The sequence below is a fragment of the Eleutherodactylus coqui genome, chromosome 1 (genome assembly GCF_035609145.1).
Source record: "Eleutherodactylus coqui strain aEleCoq1 chromosome 1, aEleCoq1.hap1, whole genome shotgun sequence".
Lineage (NCBI taxonomy): Eukaryota > Metazoa > Chordata > Amphibia > Anura > Eleutherodactylidae > Eleutherodactylus > Eleutherodactylus coqui.
Window position 1 is genome coordinate 391546802 of NC_089837.1, and position 19332 is coordinate 391566133.

At 40.7% G+C, this 19332-nt stretch overlaps 1 protein-coding gene across 1 annotated transcript in view; it reads right to left on the reverse strand.

The window, feature by feature from the left end:
• The window catches only part of COL4A2 (collagen type IV alpha 2 chain), a 189040-nt gene that overhangs the window by 48365 nt on the left and 121343 nt on the right, over positions 1-19332 (reverse strand). Inside the window, exons 14-25 of the mRNA XM_066579857.1 lie at positions 19086-19172; positions 17740-17784; positions 14757-14819; positions 12887-12931; positions 10857-10910; positions 8781-8847; positions 7904-8014; positions 7680-7826; positions 7120-7212; positions 5898-6058; positions 3624-3696; positions 48-154 (exon numbers count right to left, since the gene is read on the reverse strand). Coding sequence (XP_066435954.1) covers positions 48-154; positions 3624-3696; positions 5898-6058; positions 7120-7212; positions 7680-7826; positions 7904-8014; positions 8781-8847; positions 10857-10910; positions 12887-12931; positions 14757-14819; positions 17740-17784; positions 19086-19172 — 1053 coding nt within the window. The remainder of the gene's footprint in view (positions 1-47; positions 155-3623; positions 3697-5897; positions 6059-7119; positions 7213-7679; positions 7827-7903; positions 8015-8780; positions 8848-10856; positions 10911-12886; positions 12932-14756; positions 14820-17739; positions 17785-19085; positions 19173-19332) is intronic.

Sequence of the window (19332 nt, forward strand, 5' to 3'; positions counted from 1 at the left end):
CATGCATTTGGTTTTGGTTGCAAATTTAGTTTTGTTGGTTTACTCACAGCAGGGCCTGGGAAGCCAGGAATCCCATTAGATCCATCTTTTCCTTGAGGTCCTTCAAATCCTGCAATGCCAGGTATACCCAGATCTCCTTGAGCACCCTTTGCACCTTAAGGAATATGAAGTGTTAATTATTCACATAAACTACAGTACAGGTCACGACAATACTAAGCATCAATGTAGACTAAATCCAGAACAGTTATGAACAGGACATATATTGTATATTCTTTAATTACTATGGTGTTTCTAAAATCAGTTCCCGGTGGTATTATTGCCCAGCCGATATTCACTGCATGTATCTATTATTCTATATAACATAGTGCTGCAAGGTATTCATGCTAGTATGCACAAAAGACCAGTCCATAATGGCATACTGAAATGTTTATTGCAATTTGTAATATATTGCTCAATGTTTTCTTACTTTGTAACTTTCTTGAAGTTTCTGATTACTTTTGGTTTTAATGTATTCTTTCCTTTAGAGCAGTGCTTTCTTAACATTCCTAAGCCAAGCACTGCCGACTCAAATAAAGTACGTCAAGCTACCCCTAGGGTTATGATCATATACTATGCTGCCTATTAAAAGCATAACATGAACATAGTGAGAGGACCCCTTAGAGATAAGACATGCACCTCCTTGGATACATGTACTGTACCACAGCTTCTATTACTTTGTATATGAATTGATGGGAGAAGAGTGCAATTATATATGCAAGTATACTAATGACACATAGGCACTCAGCTATATAATGATATGCATAAGTGTCGTGTTAACCTGTGTCCAATGGGCATCTGGGAAGTGGCAAATGGGATGTGCACGTTTTATGAAATAGTCAACTTGACAAAAAGACAGTCTATGCTGCCGAAACACGTTATTGGATCTTTTGAGATGGTGCTCCATAGTCTTGTGCACAGCATAGAGATAACCTGGTACTATCCATCATATCGACGTGGTTGTATGAATGGTCTCACTAGTTTTACATAGTATGTGACTAAAACATTGGCTTACACAATTGTATACTATTTTACATACAAGATTGTTAAACTAACAAGATAAAGAATGCTTATTTTTGTAATATTGCAATATCTCTACTATAGGGAACCTGTCATCACCTTTAAGCCCCATAAACTATATTATGGGGCTCAAAGGTGAGTGAGCGGGAAGTCTGGGGAGCCGTGTCTCATAATTTCCAAGTTCCATTCCAATGCTGTGTCCCCTTAAAGTTGGCGCACACACAAAGTGACCCTTTTCAGATGGCTCTGTGTGCACACTCTCCCATAGAGATGAATGGAAATACACTTGCACTGAAACGTCTGAAAAGAGTTCCCCTGTGAGTGTGTGCCAACTTCACAGAGACGCAGCACTGCAACATGGCACCTGTGAGTATGAAGCACAGTTCCCAAGACTCCCCGTTTATTTTTCTTTTAGAATAGAATAACTCATTAAGCCAGAATCCAATGGAACATGTTGTGATTTTTTTTTTTAGCAAAAGACTGTAACTGTATATGAAATTGGAAGCATACGAAGTTACAACAGAAGGTTGTATGAAGCTGTAATACTGCCATGTGCATGAGGCCTAAGTATAAGCTATATAAATTCATATGGACCAGAAGAATGTGTAACATTGTCTGGAAAATTAGATATTACACCTATGAAGGTATGCTTTGAGAAACAATATTTTTCAGCAGCACAGAAAATTACAAGTGTGGATCATATATACATATATGTGAGCGCAGAGAACACTTTCACTCAATATGTATTATTTTTTTAATCTACATACGATTTATGTGTTAGACTCTGTTCACATTTATGCCAGAGGCTCAGTTCAGATCCAGTATGAAATACCAGACAAAAAATGTCTTGCATGCAGGACTTTTTCATCCAGGAAAATGTCAGACAGGATGAGAAGAGCTGAACGGATCCCATTATAGTCAATGGGCTCTGTCTTATTAAACGGAACCATTCAGCTAGGAAATTCCATTTTCCTGCTCTTATAACAGAACAGGAAACAGGGATCCCCACTGCAGATGTGCACATAGCCTTATCATTGCATTAATAACTTTTCTGCAATGTTCAGCATACACTATGTTGACAGAAGTATTAGGATACCCACCAATTCTGTGCTGTCAGGAGAAGGGGATATGCAAATTGGATGTGTGAGCATTAGGTATAAAGGAGAGTATCACACAGGGATATCTCAGTACAGAAACTATCAGAATGTCACAAGGTGTAGAGTTTACACAATTCCAACAGGGTGTGGTGGTGAGATGTTACCTAAGCAACCAATCAGTACAGGACATCGCAGTGCTTTTGGACTTTCCAAAGTCCCCTGCTGGCAATGCTATTCAGAAATGGAAAACATCTGGTATATGGGGATGAGGGGAAGCCACGAGGGTTCCGTTCACCTCCCCAGGGGTTCCCTTAATCCCAGCGGGGACTAACAGGAGTTTACAGCTGTACGTTTAAAACGTGCGTATGCGCTGCAAGTTTTAAATGTCCCGCTGTAAGCAATGGTGACTTCCTCCAACACCACTGCTGGGCAATTCCCCAGCATCGTGGGGCGAGAGAGTAAGGGATGCCCTCCACCTCTCCCCCCAGCATGGGAATCACAAGGGATTTCCCCATAACAGGAAGAGAGAGGGGTGGGGTTACAGGGCTCCCCTGAGTGTTTCCCCAAGAGCTGGGGTAGAGCTAGAGGGATTCACCCTCTAGCCATGTTCCTCAGAGTTGCAAGGGGGAAATCCCAGAGAGGAGACCTCTAGCCTCTCTCCGCTATAGTGATATCCCTCAGGGATCCCCTGTTGCTCTGCCTCCTCTCTCTCTGCATTATGGGGATATCCCTTGGGGATCCCTCGTAGCAGGAAGAGAGACAGAGCAGGGCTGTGGGTTAATCCCCCATAGCAGGGAGAGAGAGCGAAGCTCTGGAGGATTAACCCCTAGCAAGGAGAAAGAGTGGAGCTGTGGGGGATTAACCCATAACAGGGAGAGACAGAGCAGGGCTATGAGTTAATCCCCCATAGCCCCGTTCTCTCTCTCGCTGCTATGGGGAAATCCTGAAGCCCGGCGGGACTGCTTCTCTCTCTCTCTCTCCTCCTGGAGCAGCTGCACTTTTTTAAGCGCAGCTGCTCCAGTGAATGGGCGATTTTCATGTGAATGAAGCTTGGGTCTTCTGTGCATGAAACATTGCCCATTTTAGTGCAGTATAAGCACGCTTTCTTTGTGCACTTAAACAATGCTCATGTGAATGAGCCCAAATGGTCATCTTTGAAATGAACTAGAACACTGAATCCGTGCACGTTCAACACATCCATCATCCCCCGCATCATTATATGAAATGCCTCTCAAGAAATGGAGGCAAATCCCTCCACACATCTATTGGAATTTGGTGAAAAGCGTACCACGGGGGGTTACTGCAGTCACTGAGGCCAAAGGCGGTCCAACATCATATTGAAAAAGTGAATAAAATCAAATTTCCTCACCTTCTATGTGTGTCTGAAAACATTTGTCAACATAGAGTATTTTAGAATTTTGCACACTTCTGTAAATACAGATGTTATAAACATGCACAGTAATAAGTTACCTTTATCTTTAACAAAGATCATGTCTCCCTTCTCTCCACCAGGCCCAGGAAGACCGTTGAGGCCTGGAAGTCCCTTTAAAATTAATTGATAAATGATTAAATGACTCTCAAAACCATGGTCCACTTACAAAATGTTTTTACTTTAAATACTATATTACACATCACAAATTAAAGACAGCATTTTCTAGTAGTATTGGTATGTTGTGGTGGGTACATCTACAGGGTGGGCTACAGAAAAATAGCCCAACACCACAGTCTTATGAAAGCTGTCTAACAGAAAATCTGTCTTTGTTGCCCATAGCAACCAATCACAACACAGCTTTCATTCCTTATACTGCTGTGCTGTGATTGGTTGCTTTGGACTACAAAGATTTTCTTTTAGACAGCTTTCATAAGAGTGTGGTGCTGGGCTACTTTTTCGTGGCCCACCCTGTATTAAGAAAAAAATAAATACATGTTAGTTTTGTGCTCTTAACAATTTAATGAATTAAAACCTGACTTGCATTAAACTTCATCATACCCCCCATGCATACAAGCATGGGAAGTGGATCTGTCGCTGAAGACTGACTGGATTTAAATGTAGCTACCCATCTCTAAGTGCTCAATTAGGCCTCAGTCAGACGGGCATTTTTTCGTGCGATTTGCGCATGCGCATGCGTCCGGCGATTTTATAAAACCATTGCTTTGCAATGGTATCGGACACATAAGCGCTTTTTATGCGCTCGTCCGATAAATTATAGAACAGAAATCGCAGATCGCACCTATCTGCGATTCCTGTTCTCTTCTCTATATGTGCTCAATGGGGCCGGCGGCAGCAGCGCCGACCCCATTGAGAACATATAGTAGACAAATCATTCTCCTCTGCCACAGCTGTTACAGCTGTGGCAGAGAAGAATGATGTTTGCCCATTGAATTCAATGGAGCTGGCAATAAATAAGAATTTAATTCTTATTTATTATTAAACATATGGAAACACCTCAGAGGACCACCCCTTTGCTAGAATTAATAATTACATTTACATATCCTGACCTGAACACACTACATGGAATGAAAAGATTGCCTCTCACCAAAATCTTTTCACCTTGTCGATGTACACTAAACGATTGAGGTTATAGTGGAAGTACATAATGTTTTTTGTATACTCTCTAAGCTTCACACACAACCATCTTTTAAATTGAACTTTTGGTTTTCTTTTTTTACGGTGAACGTCTTTGTGTAAATAAGACATTAGTATATAATTAGACTTAATAGAGTTCTATATATAGGTGTCGGTTAAACAGGAATGATCGTTTGCTACCCTGTATATTCTGTTGCAGGAACAATTGAAATTCGGTGAGGTTCACATAACAGTTTTGCATTCTGTTGAAAAGTTTTTTCAAGAAGAGAAAAATGCCTTTAAATGGATGTAACAATGGGCAGGTTTACTAATACTGTCTAAATAAAAAAAAAGTTTTGTTTTTTTTTTCTTTCTTTTTTCTTTCCCTTTCCTTACAAAGGATTAATAGTGGTTGATTGAGAACCCCCTAAAAAGAGTTACAGGTGTTTGGTGGGGTCCTTGTGGTTAGGTTAATATGTATTAACTAACAATGAATCCGGTAATACCAAAGCATGTTAATACTAATCACAAGGAATTAACCTACGAGGGGTTATGACCACTAACAATTGTTTATTTATATTGTTACTTTATGATAATGTTGATTATAATGGTCAGTATTTTATTATGCAGATTTGCCTATGGTATTTGAAAAATGTATTAAAGATATATAACTAATAATTAAAGAGTACAAACTTAGACTCAACTGTCTTATAATGTACCACATTTATCTCAGTGTCTGTTGGTTGACAAACCTAGCAAATCTTAAGAGTGCCTAACTTTATACCACCATATTAGTTGCCCAAATTTATGGCAAATATTTGGCACATGATGGCACATTTCGGTCATCTTCCATTTCCACAAAGCCACATCGTTTTTTTTTTTGGTGCAGCCAAAAAAGCGTACAAAACACATCATTAGTGTGGTGCAAAGCTTGTAAAACAGTTTACTGGTGCACTTTGTGCTAGAAAACTGTCAAACATTTAATAGAAAACCTGCTCCAATGTATTTCCTGTTGCATCCAGTAGGTTGTGACTGGTATTGTAAAAATATATATCTATTCAGATCCTGTTCTTCAACATGAAAAACAAACCCTTCACCTTTTATTTCTCTCAACAGAAAAAAGGGTTAACCTGTGCTTCATTTTACTATTTTCTTTTAACACAACAGAGAACTCTCACCTCTATACCCGGTGCACCAGGCAGACCATGAACTCCCCTATCTCCTTTGTCTCCTTTACGACCATGTTCACCTGGTAAACCTGAAAATCCTACAGGCCCAGGCCCTCCAGCAGGTCCCCTTGAAGCTTCATCACCAGAGCATCTGCATTCACCCTCTTCCCCTGTAAAGAATTAATGCTTGAGCAATTCAACCATAAACATAGTTTTGAGCATCATTAAAAGTATGCTGTAATTAACTTATATAATTCAGATTATGAAGTACTTTGCATACTTTCATTAACCCATTAAGGAACAGGCACGTTGCCTGGTCCTGGGCTTAGAGCACCGCTGATAGTAAAATTACGGCAGTGCTTTAAGCCTCCTGACTCTGCAATCAATCAGAGGCAGGAACGGGTTATCAGCTGTTAGTAACAGCTGATAACCCGGAGAAGAAGGCAGGAGGGGTTTTTAACCCTTCCTGCCTTCTGCTCCCCCAAGTACACAGTGCTTAATGAGCACTGTGTACTAGAAAGTGAAAATACAATGTAACTTTCACATCAGGAGCCCCGGGGGTCATGTGACCGCCTGGGTTCCCTGCAACAGCAGAGCTGGAGGGTCAGACTAGACCCTGGCCAGCTCTGCCTGTGACTAATGTCACTACAGGGGTTGTTTTCCCCTGTAATTGGGCCTCCTATGGATGCCCCAGCTACAGTGGGAAAGTGTCAAATAAAAAAAAAAAAGAATGTCCCCCAGAGGTCTTACATGACATCATGGGGGACATAGATAGTAAAAAACATAATTGCATACATAAGTAAAACAACAATACATAAATAAGAAAGAAAATAACACAAAGCCAACGCCAACAAAAACAGTCATCGTACATGCCCTGTAAACCAAAACCATACATATATATCAAAACACCCGAAATAAATAGAGGAACCCATTCCCGTACTTTATTTTAGCATAAATATACTAAATTAAAAAAAATAACCATAAATGTTAAAAAAAATCATTTTTTAGCATTTTACTTCCAATAAAACTAAAAACTGAAAAAAAGTCAGTGAAAAAGATATTTTAAAAATTGCCCTATATGTCATGGAAAAAAAGCGCAGTAAAAATAATTTTGGTAGCTAAAGGAAACAAAATAGGGCAGTAAAACTGCCACATGGGTAAAATCCCTAAAAAGTGTTTGGTCCTTAAGGTACAAAACAGCTTGGTCCTTAAGGGGTTAATTTCAAGTCACCTTTGCTTCCTTTTGAGCCAGCTAGGCCAGGGAATCCATTTACACCTTCTCGTCCTTGGGGTCCAGGTGAGCCTTTGCGTCCAATGCGTCCACCTATAAATATATATTTAGATGTAAGACAAGAAGAGTACCTTTAGGTATAAAGCATAAAATCACAAAACACCTATAGAATAGTGTTTCTGTGGAAAACATATTTGTATTATGCAGATGTGTGCACAATAATCTTTCTGTCATAAACTTTATTACCAGATCATTAACCACTATATTTCAGTTTTGTTCCCTCACACTCAACCCACTAGGCAAGATGGCTGCCACCATATCCAGGAATGAATGGAAAGGTCTCAATATGCGTTTTCAGTGTTTTCTATTCAAGTTTTTGGGAACTATAGAAACAGATACATTCCTTGCCTGGCAAATTGGGAGCCAGAGGATCCCAGTACTCCTGACAGGAGCAAGTCTGATAGGTGAATTTCCCATATAGAAGACATATATTGAACATCTTTTGGGGATCACTGGAAAGCTGTCTTCATAAAATAAAGAAAATACTTTATTCTATTTACCAGGATATCCAGGTAATCCAGGAGATCCTTGTTGTCCAGGCTCTCCAGGTTCTCCATCACTTCCAGGTTGAAAGGCAGGAAAGCCAGAATCCCCTTGGGATCCTTTCTGACCTCTTTCACCCTTCAAGCCTCGATATCCTGGCGTTCCTATATAAAGAAATGTGAGACTAGCAGCATCGATTTACCAAGATCATGTAGTTAATATAATGATAATTAATAATTACCAGGGAATGGACTTGGTCTTCCCATTAAACCTGGGAATCCAGTATCTCCTTTGTCGCCACTTTCCCCATCAAGGCCGCTATTTCCAGGGAAGCCAATGTCTCCATTTGATCCTACAAATAAAGAGAGCAGATACAGATAATCCTTAACAGAAAAGTGCTTTATCATAATGTGTATGGGTTAGCTCCAAATTACAGAGAGAAAAAATCTTCAAGCTCGGATAACAAAAATTGTATAAACGTGTTATACTGTATGAAGAGTAAAGTGAACATATTTTTAAAACTCTTACAGTGTACACAGAAAGAAGTCTGCTTTTAGTCATGACTAGTGGTTGGGTTAGTGGGGTAAAGTCTTTGACTGCTGTAATTGCCATAGATTAATTATCTCAATGTTAATAGCACTACATAAGGCCCTTTTATATTTTTCCATCCCTTTGGCAAATAAAACATATAGGAACATATTCTTGAAATTACTCATTGTTTTCTATGGGCCAAATGTATGTCAATGTATCTCATTTTGGCATACATACTTCCAGAAAATTTCAAGAATACGTTTTTTTTCGGTGTGCTTTGGCGGAAATTTGCTTATTTTTGGTCTGCATTTTTTTCAGTTCACAGTTTTGGTCTGCATTTTTTTTTCAGTTTACAATTTCTTCTTAATGTTGCAAATACCATTATTTGATAATAAAAGCGAAAAAAGTTGACTTAGTCAAACTCATTCAAGAATATGCAATTTAGCCAGCTTCTTACATACTTTTGTAAAGTTTTGGGGATTTTGAAAAAAAATTGTATACTTTGCCAAATGTTATATAATAGTATTTTAATGAATATCTTAGGAGAACTGCAATTCTTAATGTGATTGTCAGAAACATCTACTTACCTTTTTGCGTTGCAGGTTGTGTAACATAGGTAATAGGTCCTGGAGCACCTATAGCACCACGCTCTCCCTGAAGAAAAACAGCGATAAAAATAATTGTGCTGACATACAATATTGCCTTGCATTTGCATAGTGCCATCCACAGAACAGACACAGTACTTGTTTTTTTCATACAAACACAACATGTTTTGTACAGTCTTTAAATATTATTTGGCACTTGGTTGTGATGTAAACCGTTTAATGTAATTAGTTTACAGTGTTGCACAATTTTTCTAGCTAGTGTACTTTACTCTAACTTTACATGTACTTTTTCCTTTTGTATGTTCTTTTGTAGTGTACGGGAATCCCATAGCTTCAGGCAGCAGACAGTAGACACTGTCTAATTCTTTCATCATTTTTTAGACTCTATATACTCATAGTTTCCTATTTGTCTGTAACAAGAAAGGGGATTCCCAGAAAACAAAGTTCCCTTTGAAATATTCCTTCAATCAGTCAGTCAATAAACCTATTTTCTTTTCTTTTGGCTATATCCTGCTAGCAGCTAACAGACGCAGTGATGTGGGAAGGTCTGAAATGTCTCAATGTAAATGTTGTTACTGCTTTTTTTGGATACATTCATCATTATATCTCCTGTGTATTTCTCCTGCTAGATAAAATGGAATAGAGTGGTTTAGTTACCCACTGTGACTCAAGGGGGTTTTAGATTTCATTCAAGATGTGCTCATAAAAAAGTTAACACAAAAAGCTGTGCATGAGCAGACATCTAAAAAACCCTATGTACTGTATATGGAAACGTTATAACCTATTTCCTCACATATGTGAATCAGCAAAGAAGCTTCCCCAATCACTGATTTTCTTTTTAGCTCTTGTTTCTATTGTTTCCAATATGGTTAAAATGTGGCTATGTGTATAGCCTCCATTGGCTACATCATGGCAACATATGGCTCAGAAACAGAAATTTGCTGATGGATGAACATGACAACTTTCAATATTTAATTCACAACACTTGAATACAAATCCTCTTTCAAAATGGTTTTAAAACTGGTAGCTAATAAGATTCTATCAGGAAAGAAAAAATCATCAACAGTTACAGGTATTAAATTTTGGTCACTTAACCTAAATGATGTACATTCTACTAAACTCTAGCCCCAATCTTGTCAACCTTGATACTCCCCTTGTTCCCCATTGCTGCGGTGTCCGCCTGCGAAGTCAGTACTCACTCTTTTTCCGAAGACTATGCACACACAATCTCATTTATCTCTATGGGAGTTCACATGCACTGCCTTCTAAAAAGAGTCACACTGGCTAAGTGAACACTGACTTTGCCAGGAATGGGGAACCCCATGAGTATGAAAAGAAGCTTCCTGGACTCCACGTCACCAAAACAATAATCACCAGAACTTAGTTTGTGGAACTTAGGGCCCCTGCACACTAGCATTTTTTTAATGCTGCGATATCGCTGCATTTTTAAAATGCAAATGTCAATGAGATGTTCTAATGTTTAAAACGTTTTGCACAAAAATCACAAGTTTGTTCTTTGCGATTTTTGTGCGATGCCTTTTTAACATTAGAAAGTCCCATTGACATTTGCAGTAAAAAAAAGCATCGATATCGCAGCGTTAAAAAAAATGCTAGTGTGCAGGGGCCCTCATGGTTAGTGATAGGTTCCCTTTAAAAAACACCTGTCATGTCTTCACACAACTGAAACTAGCTGCATACCAATACAGCCGGCTCTTCACTGATTCAAGTGCTGTTTTTTTTTACCTTCTAACGCCCAATTTGTTCACAGTTGGTTTTGTTAGTGTCTGTGCCCAATATTAGTAAATTGTCAGGTGGGCAGTTCCACCGCCTAGTGCCAATGAGACGTCACCTCAGCCATTGACACTGAACAGGGGAGATCGCCCACCTGACAATTTACTAGTATTGGGCGCTGAAAATAACAATATTGTTTGTGGACGAACAAGGAAAGGAAGGGGCTGTAAGGGTACACAGCCAGTTTCAGTTGTGACAGTATGTGACAGGGCCCCTTAATAAAGCAACAACATTAATTCCAGTGAATATGTATACAATCCTGTTTACCTTTATTCCTCTAAAGCCAGGTATTCCGGGATTACCATTTATTCCAAACCGTCCCTAAAAATAAAAGAACTTGAATTAATGTAGATATATTGAAAGGGCTCTCTACTTTGGACAATCTCCACTTATTAAAAGGGTCAGTTGATAGCTAATCACAAACTGTCCCTTGCAACCAGCTGTAATCTGTCGGTAAATCTGGTATTAAGTGTTCAATCTACCTGCAGCAGAAATTAAGAATTACACAGTGTGAATTCACATCAATGGGTGTTCTATGTAATGCAGCACACGGCAGATTCTACAGGTGTTTTTGTAATTGTTCTCTACTCTGCCCAAAAACTAAGGATCCTGATTAGAGAATCCCCTCAGTTAAATCCCAATTCTCTTATAGGGTATATGAAATTGAGTCCCTTTAAAGTAGATAGTGCTTCAGCAGACAAGCCTAACTGTATGCGATTTCTAGTTTGGTCAGGCACATTTTATAGTTTTTCAAGCAATTTTCAATATCTTACATTTTATATGTATGTGCTACATTTTGGCTGGATTTTCACATAGGAGCATATTTACTAAAACTGTCTATAAATCCACCTTTTAATTGGCTTTGTCTATGCCAAACATTTGCGCTAAACTTTTGTTACAATTTTTTTTTAACAAAAGAACACCCTTTTCTCGGAAACAGCAAAAAAAAATGTCCGAAAGTATCTAAAACACATAGCACATTTACTAGTGCATTGGCGCAAAGTGTTTTTCTGCATTTTTTGACATGTTTTTGTTGCCATTTTTCATGGTATTTTTAGGTCACAAACCCTTGCACATACGCAACTACATTTAAGAAGAATAAAACCAGGAAGACTGCGCATGACAGTGTGTGTGAGATACGCTGTCACGCACAGTCAAAAATCGCAGCCATAAGCGACGATACACCAGCTCACACAGCGGTAAAATGTTGTGTTATACATGCAGCATTTTACCACACACTCGCAGTTAAATATTGAAAAATGTACAAATACAGCGTTTTGTTGTATGACAATTTTGTTAAGTTTTTGGGTCTGTGGCGTTTGTTAAAAAAACACAGCAAGGATTGGGTAAGGGATTTTCTCTCTTATTGCTCCCATAAACTTCCCTATAGCACATCAAAAAATGTTATTAAAATGCATGTTAAGAATGTTACAAAAATCTACCAAAAACAAATAAAAAAGCATTAAGAAAAACTCTGAAATACTATTTCATGCATATTTTAAGGAGCCCTTTAAGTGAACCAGTCATGTCCTCCGATTAGTGGGCCTGGCCATATAGCTTTGCAGCCACCACCCTGCTGGCTCTATCACACCTCCTCTTTTTTCTGTACACCCGCCAATTGCCCCACACTGGTCTCCACTGGAATAGGTCTCCAGAACTTTGATTCTTTCTAGTGAGCAGTCTCTTCCACTCAGTGTCAATGGGTGTCGTTAGGTTTTCTTCACCCACTGATATCATCCATTCAAAGTAAGCGGAGGAGACTGCCCACTTGACAGATTCAAAGCTCCATGAGGGCCACAGATTGCAAAGCTATGCAGCCGGCTGCACTGATCAGAGGACATGGCAGATCCTTTCTAATGTTCAGTGAATCCACATTTCTTTTTTATAAACTCTTTATTGAAAGGTTTTTTCGAGGAAATAAGCATAGAAAGAGCATTAGGGAAAAAAAATACTATATCAATAAGACTGAAAAAATAGGAATATAAAAAGGAGCATAGCAGTATGAAAAGTCAGAAGCACTGCAGCACAGCTTCATCTTCCTGCAAATCAGTAGCCTACCACCTGTGCCTCTTCACTTCCTCTAAGTTCACAACTTCCTAGCATGATCTCTCTCTGAGTGCCAGGACATGCAGGGACTGGTAGGGTAACACAATCTGGTATGCCACCGGTTGCAGACCACTGCCTGGAACTAAGAGCTACAGATATGAAAATGTTTATCAAAACTATTGCCTGTATTCAACAATAAAATTACACATTATTTTAGTGAAGAGTTAACATTGAGAATGATATAAGCTTACATCATTTCCTGTTTCACCCGGCTGTCCATCGCTGCCAGAAAAACCCTACAAAAATGATTATTATTAATGTGCTGTTCAATTAGTATTTCAGATAATTTCTACTATCAGTTTTCATTTGATGAATTCATGAATAACAATACATATCCAACAAGATAATCCAAATTGACCTTTTACACAAGAAAAAATATTCCACAACATCTTCACGGAATATGCTATCATGGAATTCCACCAAAATCAGCGTGGCTGACTGCACATTGTGATGTGGAATTCTGCATGCAGAGCTTTTTCTTCCAGTAAAATGCTGGGTTGCTGATCGGAAACCCAATGGTCCCCATTGTAGTCAATAGGGTCAGTTTACCGCTGTTGGGTTCATCATAAAATGTAGCCATTCGGCCAGGGGATTCCCCTTCTGCTCCCCGAACGTAGCAGGAAAACAGAACTCCTGCTGCAGATGTGAAAGCGGTCTTGGTTCTTTATGTGCTGTTCACACTGTCTGTTCTATAGGCAAAGCTAATATACTGCACTACTACGGTAATACATTATATGAAAGAACTGTTTACAAGAATATTTTGCTGTAATTCTAACATTGTTTGATATACAATTTAACTTTATTAACATTGCCCTAGTTTATGAACTTTATTAACATTATTGCCCTAGTTTAGCTCCATAATAATAACATAAGAAGTTTCTACTCTAAGATACCATACAATGGCTATAAATTCAAGGATAACTCAGAAATTGTAAATTATCCTGAGCAGAAAGCAACAGCCCAGCCACGTTTATGCTCCCTGTTTTCTATTCAAAGTATACTATAGCCACTTCCTCCATTGGTTTTGAATGTTAGCGTGTCCTGCTTTTTTTCAACTTTAAAGGGGTTCTGACATGAAAAAAAGAAAAATTTTTTACTCACCTTGCCTGGCCAGGAGTGATCGCCAGGCATGTCCCTTCCATCCGGCATCTTCTTCTGTGGCTTCGTAAAGCAGAGCTGGAGCGGTCAAAATGACCGCTTCCTGCTCTGCTCCAACCGTCAGCTACTTCCGAGGGGAATGGACGGGCCGCCCACTGCAAACACGTCACAAGCAGTGCTTGCTGTGGGCGGCCCGTCCGTCCTGGCTGAACTCCAAGATTCTGCGCGTGCGCAGTGGAGACGCGACAAGGCCTGACTCCTCTCAGAGTGCACCTGTCTTCTGCGCATGCACGCAATCCTGGAGGGGGGTGGCCCGTTCTTGGCTCATCGGAGGAAGAAGACTGCCTGCTGGGAGATGACCCCCTGATGACAACAACAGAACACAAGGTAAGTATTATGTTTTTATGCTTTAACAGCCAGAAAACGTGGGTTCCCTGTCTCCATTAGGCAGACCAGAGGACATTGGCTGTTAAAGCATGAAAACATTATTTGTGTCAGAACCCCTTTAACTTTATGACATATTGGGGTTATCATATAGGAAATACTCCGAAGAGGAGTCTAACAATAACATTTTAGGATTCTGCATTATTCGTATTGACCTGTATAGTTCTGATTGGTGGTTGCACTTATTTGTTTTGACAATATACACCATGGAATAGGAGAAGGGGTAATGGGGCTACAAAAGCGCATCGTTTAAATCTCTCGCCCAGAAAGTGTTCAATTACATGCAGAAACACCTGTTAGAGAAAAGCACTTCTGTATACAGATCAAAGACATAAAACTAGCCAGGACACGCACTCACAGTGCCACAGGCCCCAGCATCCGTGGGGGGAGACATATGTGTGACAAGGTGTATACCTCTTAGATGTTATTGTTACTTTAAGAGAAAACAAATGCAACCAATATGCAATTAGATCCAATAATCATATACATTTTTTATATATTTCATAACATATGATTCACCCTTGTTCCTGGGAAGCCCATTACGCCTTCCTCTCCTTTTTCTCCGTAAAAAGCACTTCGCCCCTAAAAACAGAAGCATAATATACACTAAAAATACTTGGACAGGAAAACAGCATAATTATTATTATCTCTGGAATATTTTTTTCAATCATAATGTAACAATGCTTAAATGACGATAAACGATATCATTTTATTTAAAATTACTACAATCATATAAACATTATATTCATATTATCACAATTGTCAAAACACATCCAGTTAAAGTGGTTTTCTAAGGATCTAAAAAAAATAAACTAACTGATTGGCTGCAGCAGGGCATTGTTATATGGAACATCTTCACTGCAGGAGAATGAACAAGGACCAGCAGAATATCAGGGCCATTTCCTGCAGTTAGTGTGATTCCTTAAACTCTCAGACGACCCCTCTAGCTGTTCTTGTGCAGGTCAAAAAAAATATTTAGCAATGTTTCCATACTACATATAAAAATGTCCCTTCTAAAATACTGCAGTAAAGATGAATCTATTCAATGGATTATATGCTGGCACTTCATTGGGCTCTGAATGGAGCGCTATCACGTCCTCTTGCGTGCATAACTGCGCTCCTTTGGGCCCAATGTCCACAGGCGGATTTGTGTTCTGGAATCTGCACAGGACACCGGTGCAGACGGTTCGCAGTTCAAGCCGACCATGGGGAAGCATGGGGCATCTGCACTCTAATTAACACCAGCGGATTTGATTTGCGGATGCCACACGCAGAAAAGAAGTCGCAGTATGCTCCATTTTACCGCGGATTCCACGCAGATGGGCTCCATTGATCTCTATGAAATCGAGCGATCCACAATGCACCCGCAATTCATTTGCGGATTTGTAGGCATATACCACTCTGGCTGGTAAGAGACCAAGTAGGGAGGTGGGGAGGAAGGGGAAGGCAAGCATTTTGGGCTTGTGATTTTTTTTTTTCCGCGTGGACTATCTGCAGTACATCCACTTACATCTGCGTGGAAAAAAATTGCATCCACGATCGCCAGCAAGTATTTAAAAATAATTTCTACACTGACACGCAGGCCCTCTGCTGTGGAAATCTGCATGCGGAATACGCTTGTGCCATAGACATGAGGCCTTACTGTAATTTTTTTGCACTGCCGGGCCTGTTTACATATGCGCGGGACACTTGAATCGGCCTAGCAACTTAGTAGGAGAGAAAGCTTAATTAGTCCCTTGGGTAATCGATTAATACAGCGAAATCATGCAGTTCTTCGCACGATTTTGTTCAGGACAAGTGCGCATTTGCGTACCCCATAAACTCCTATGGGGCCTCAGGTGCACAAATGTGCACAAAAATAGAGCATGCTGCGTATTTTTTCGCCTGGTGGAAATGTGAGGGGCCCATTGAAATCAATGTGCTTTACTGGATGCGGTATGCATGAGTGATTTTGCGTGGGAGGGGGTGGGATGAGGGTGGAGCTAAGTGCTGCCCCGTCCCGCCTCCTCCCATTGCAAAGAGCGAGTGGGGAGGAGAGCAGAGGAAGGGAGTTTAGCAGCCACACTGCCAAACTCCCTCCCACCTCCGGCCACTGTCATGGGCTCCCATGGGAGCCCATGTAGCGGCTAACAGATTCCGGCCCAAAAGATAGTTCCAGGACTATCTTCTGGGCCTGACATTAAAAATGCTTGGCGCTATATTGGCCGGCCGGCGCTTTTACGAGAATATGGCCATGTGATCTGATGCATTGGAATCCAATGCATCAGATGACAGCGTATATGTGACCGTGAAAATGGCGGGCCGATATACGCTCGTGGAAAAAAAGAGGCCTAAGTGTGGATTTTGTTTTAAGGGCTTCTTCAGATGGGCGTGATTTAGTCCCATTATGCGGCTGAGATTTCAATGGCCACATAACAAGACGAAATGAAACCAATGATTTCAATGGTTTCGTTTTTACTAGCAGTATTTTCGGGCATGAATAGATGGGACTTGCTGTATCTTTCTCACATGTAGTTAATACTATGTTTAACAAAGATAGGGCAGGATCTATCCTCCTTTTTTCAAACTCGAATTCAAGCCTCAAATAGATAACAATGTGACGCAGAAATGACCATGTGGATTCATTCCGTCCCGTGTGAAAGGGCCCTAAAATAAGAAGCTGGCTGCGGTCAGATGTTATTCATGGACCGCCTGTAATTGGCTGAGCGTTCACATGCACAATGAATGACATCTGATTGCTGCAGCTTCTTCTGGGTTCGGAGTGGCCAGGATTGGGGCTCTGCACTGGTCCAGGGGCCACTGAAGGAGGTCAGTATGGCTTATTTCTTTATTTTACCACATTCCATGACTAAGGCCTCCTTCCCACGAGCGTGACGGGCTCCGCCGCGTAATATTACGCAGTGAAGCCCGTCACGGCGCCCCCCAGAGCCCCTATACTTACTTGCGGGAGATAGCGTGAAATCGCTTCCCCGCCCACCGCCACCGCGTCACCGCCCACCGCCGCCGCGTCACCGGCCGCGTCACGTGACGCGGCCGGCCGCGTCATATGGCGTCATATGACGCGCGGCGGTGGGCGGGAAAGCGTTTTTTCACGCTATCTCCCGCTGGTTACAGCGGGAGATAGCGTGAACGGACGGCTTCCATTGACTGCAATGGAAGCCGTCAGTGCGTACAGCCCGTCCTCACCCGCAGAAAATAGAGCATGCTGCGGGTGAGGACGGGAGAAATCGCGGTGCGTAATTCCGCGGTGGAATTACGCATCGTGAGCATTGTGCTATTAGGTTCAATAGAACCTAATAGCTGCGGGCAACGCAGCGGATTTTCGCCGCGAATTACGCGGCGGAAATCCGTTCGTGGGAAGGAGGCCTAACAGATTGTTTTTGACTCATGGGAAACCCGTTTAAACAATAAATCTGTTACATGAGAACAGCAGGCAACATGAATCAATCTGAAACAAAACACAGAGGTAAAATATTGGTTTGTAAACACATAGGGTCCTTACTTTCAATCCAGGATTTCCTCTCTCTCCTTTTTCACCATTCTCTCCCTAGAAAACATTAAGAAGAGATGCTTATTTAACCTCTTAAGTATTTGGACTTTTTTTTTAGTTTCTGCTTCGCACTTTCAGAACATCTTAACACTTTTATTTTTTCTGTCAAAAGGCTTGTTTTTGCAAGACAAGTTGTATTCTTCAATGGTACTATGTAATATATAAATAATAAATATTTTATATAATAAAATCTAAACATATAAAGTACTAAAAAACATTTAAAAATTTCTCAGTGGAGTGAAATTGAAAGAATCCCACAATTGCACCTTATTTGCAGCGACATTATTTTTACAAAGTACAAACTGTGTCAAAAATGTAATTATAACTTTATTCTGTGGGTCAGAACAATTACAACAATACCAAGTTTGTTGAATGCTGCCTCTGATTGGCTGAGCGGTGTGACCAATCACAAGCAATTCACAGCTGTCATTTAATGAATTGCTGAGCACTGCCTGTGGTTGGTCACAGCGCTCAGCCAATCTGACCCAGCGCTTTCAGGAGGCAGGGGTTTTTAAATCCCCAGCCAGGAGAAAGTGCTTCAGAAGAGTGTGCCAGGAAGCCAGGGAGAAGACGCGCCAGAGCTGGACAGCGGCGGAGAGTTGATGTGTGTGTACACACACACATATATATATATATATATATTTTTTTTTTTTTCCCCAGCAGCTTTCCAGTAGTGCCAGCTCCATTGAAAGCAATGGGAGCACATCGCGATCCTCTGCCACAGCTCTGACAGAGAATTCTTTTGTTCCGGCTGCTGTCCCCTCATCACTGAACAGTGTTCAGTGATGAGGGGACCTTCGTGAAACAGCTGCGCTTCTACAAGCACAGCTGCTCCACTAGTATGGAGCTTCGGTCATGTGCATTTTGAATATCCGCGCAGCTCATTTTTTTGGTTGCAAAAAAAATGCTCGTCTGACTGAGCCCTAAAGATGGATTCAGGCGTGCGTACTTTTATATTACCTTTCTTGTCTGCAATGTACCCACGCTGCAAAGTGCGCAGCAAGGCCAGTGATAGGTCCTTAACCCAAAGATAACCTATTTCAGTGTTGCTGCAACTGGTGGTCCTGGAGGGCTCAGTGGTCTTCCCCATGGTAAGTCGATTGTTAAACCTGCCTGAGATCCCTCCCATCAAGGAGGCCTTTCCCATGCCTACAGCTGTTTATGTACACTTAAGCACACATATTTTAATGATGGTTGTATTGAAATCTACTTTTTGATTGACACGACAAATAAATGCATGACCTACAGAGTTAAATGTTCCAGTACTAATACAATATGAAAGGAAACAAGGATCTTACCAGATAATCTAGTAAGGATACATCAGACGGCCTCACCAACTCTAGGTGGCATGGTGCACCTGTGGGTCCTGGGGCCCCTGGCTCGCCCTGAATAAGTAGGAAAACATCTGTTGCATTGTTTTGGGACTGTAAAGCCCTGTATGTGTAATCACGTAACAGACAATTTTGGATGAGATCTTGAAACATTTTTCTTATTTTCCTAGTACTAAAAAATAAACCAGTTTCTCATGTTTCCCATAAACAAAAA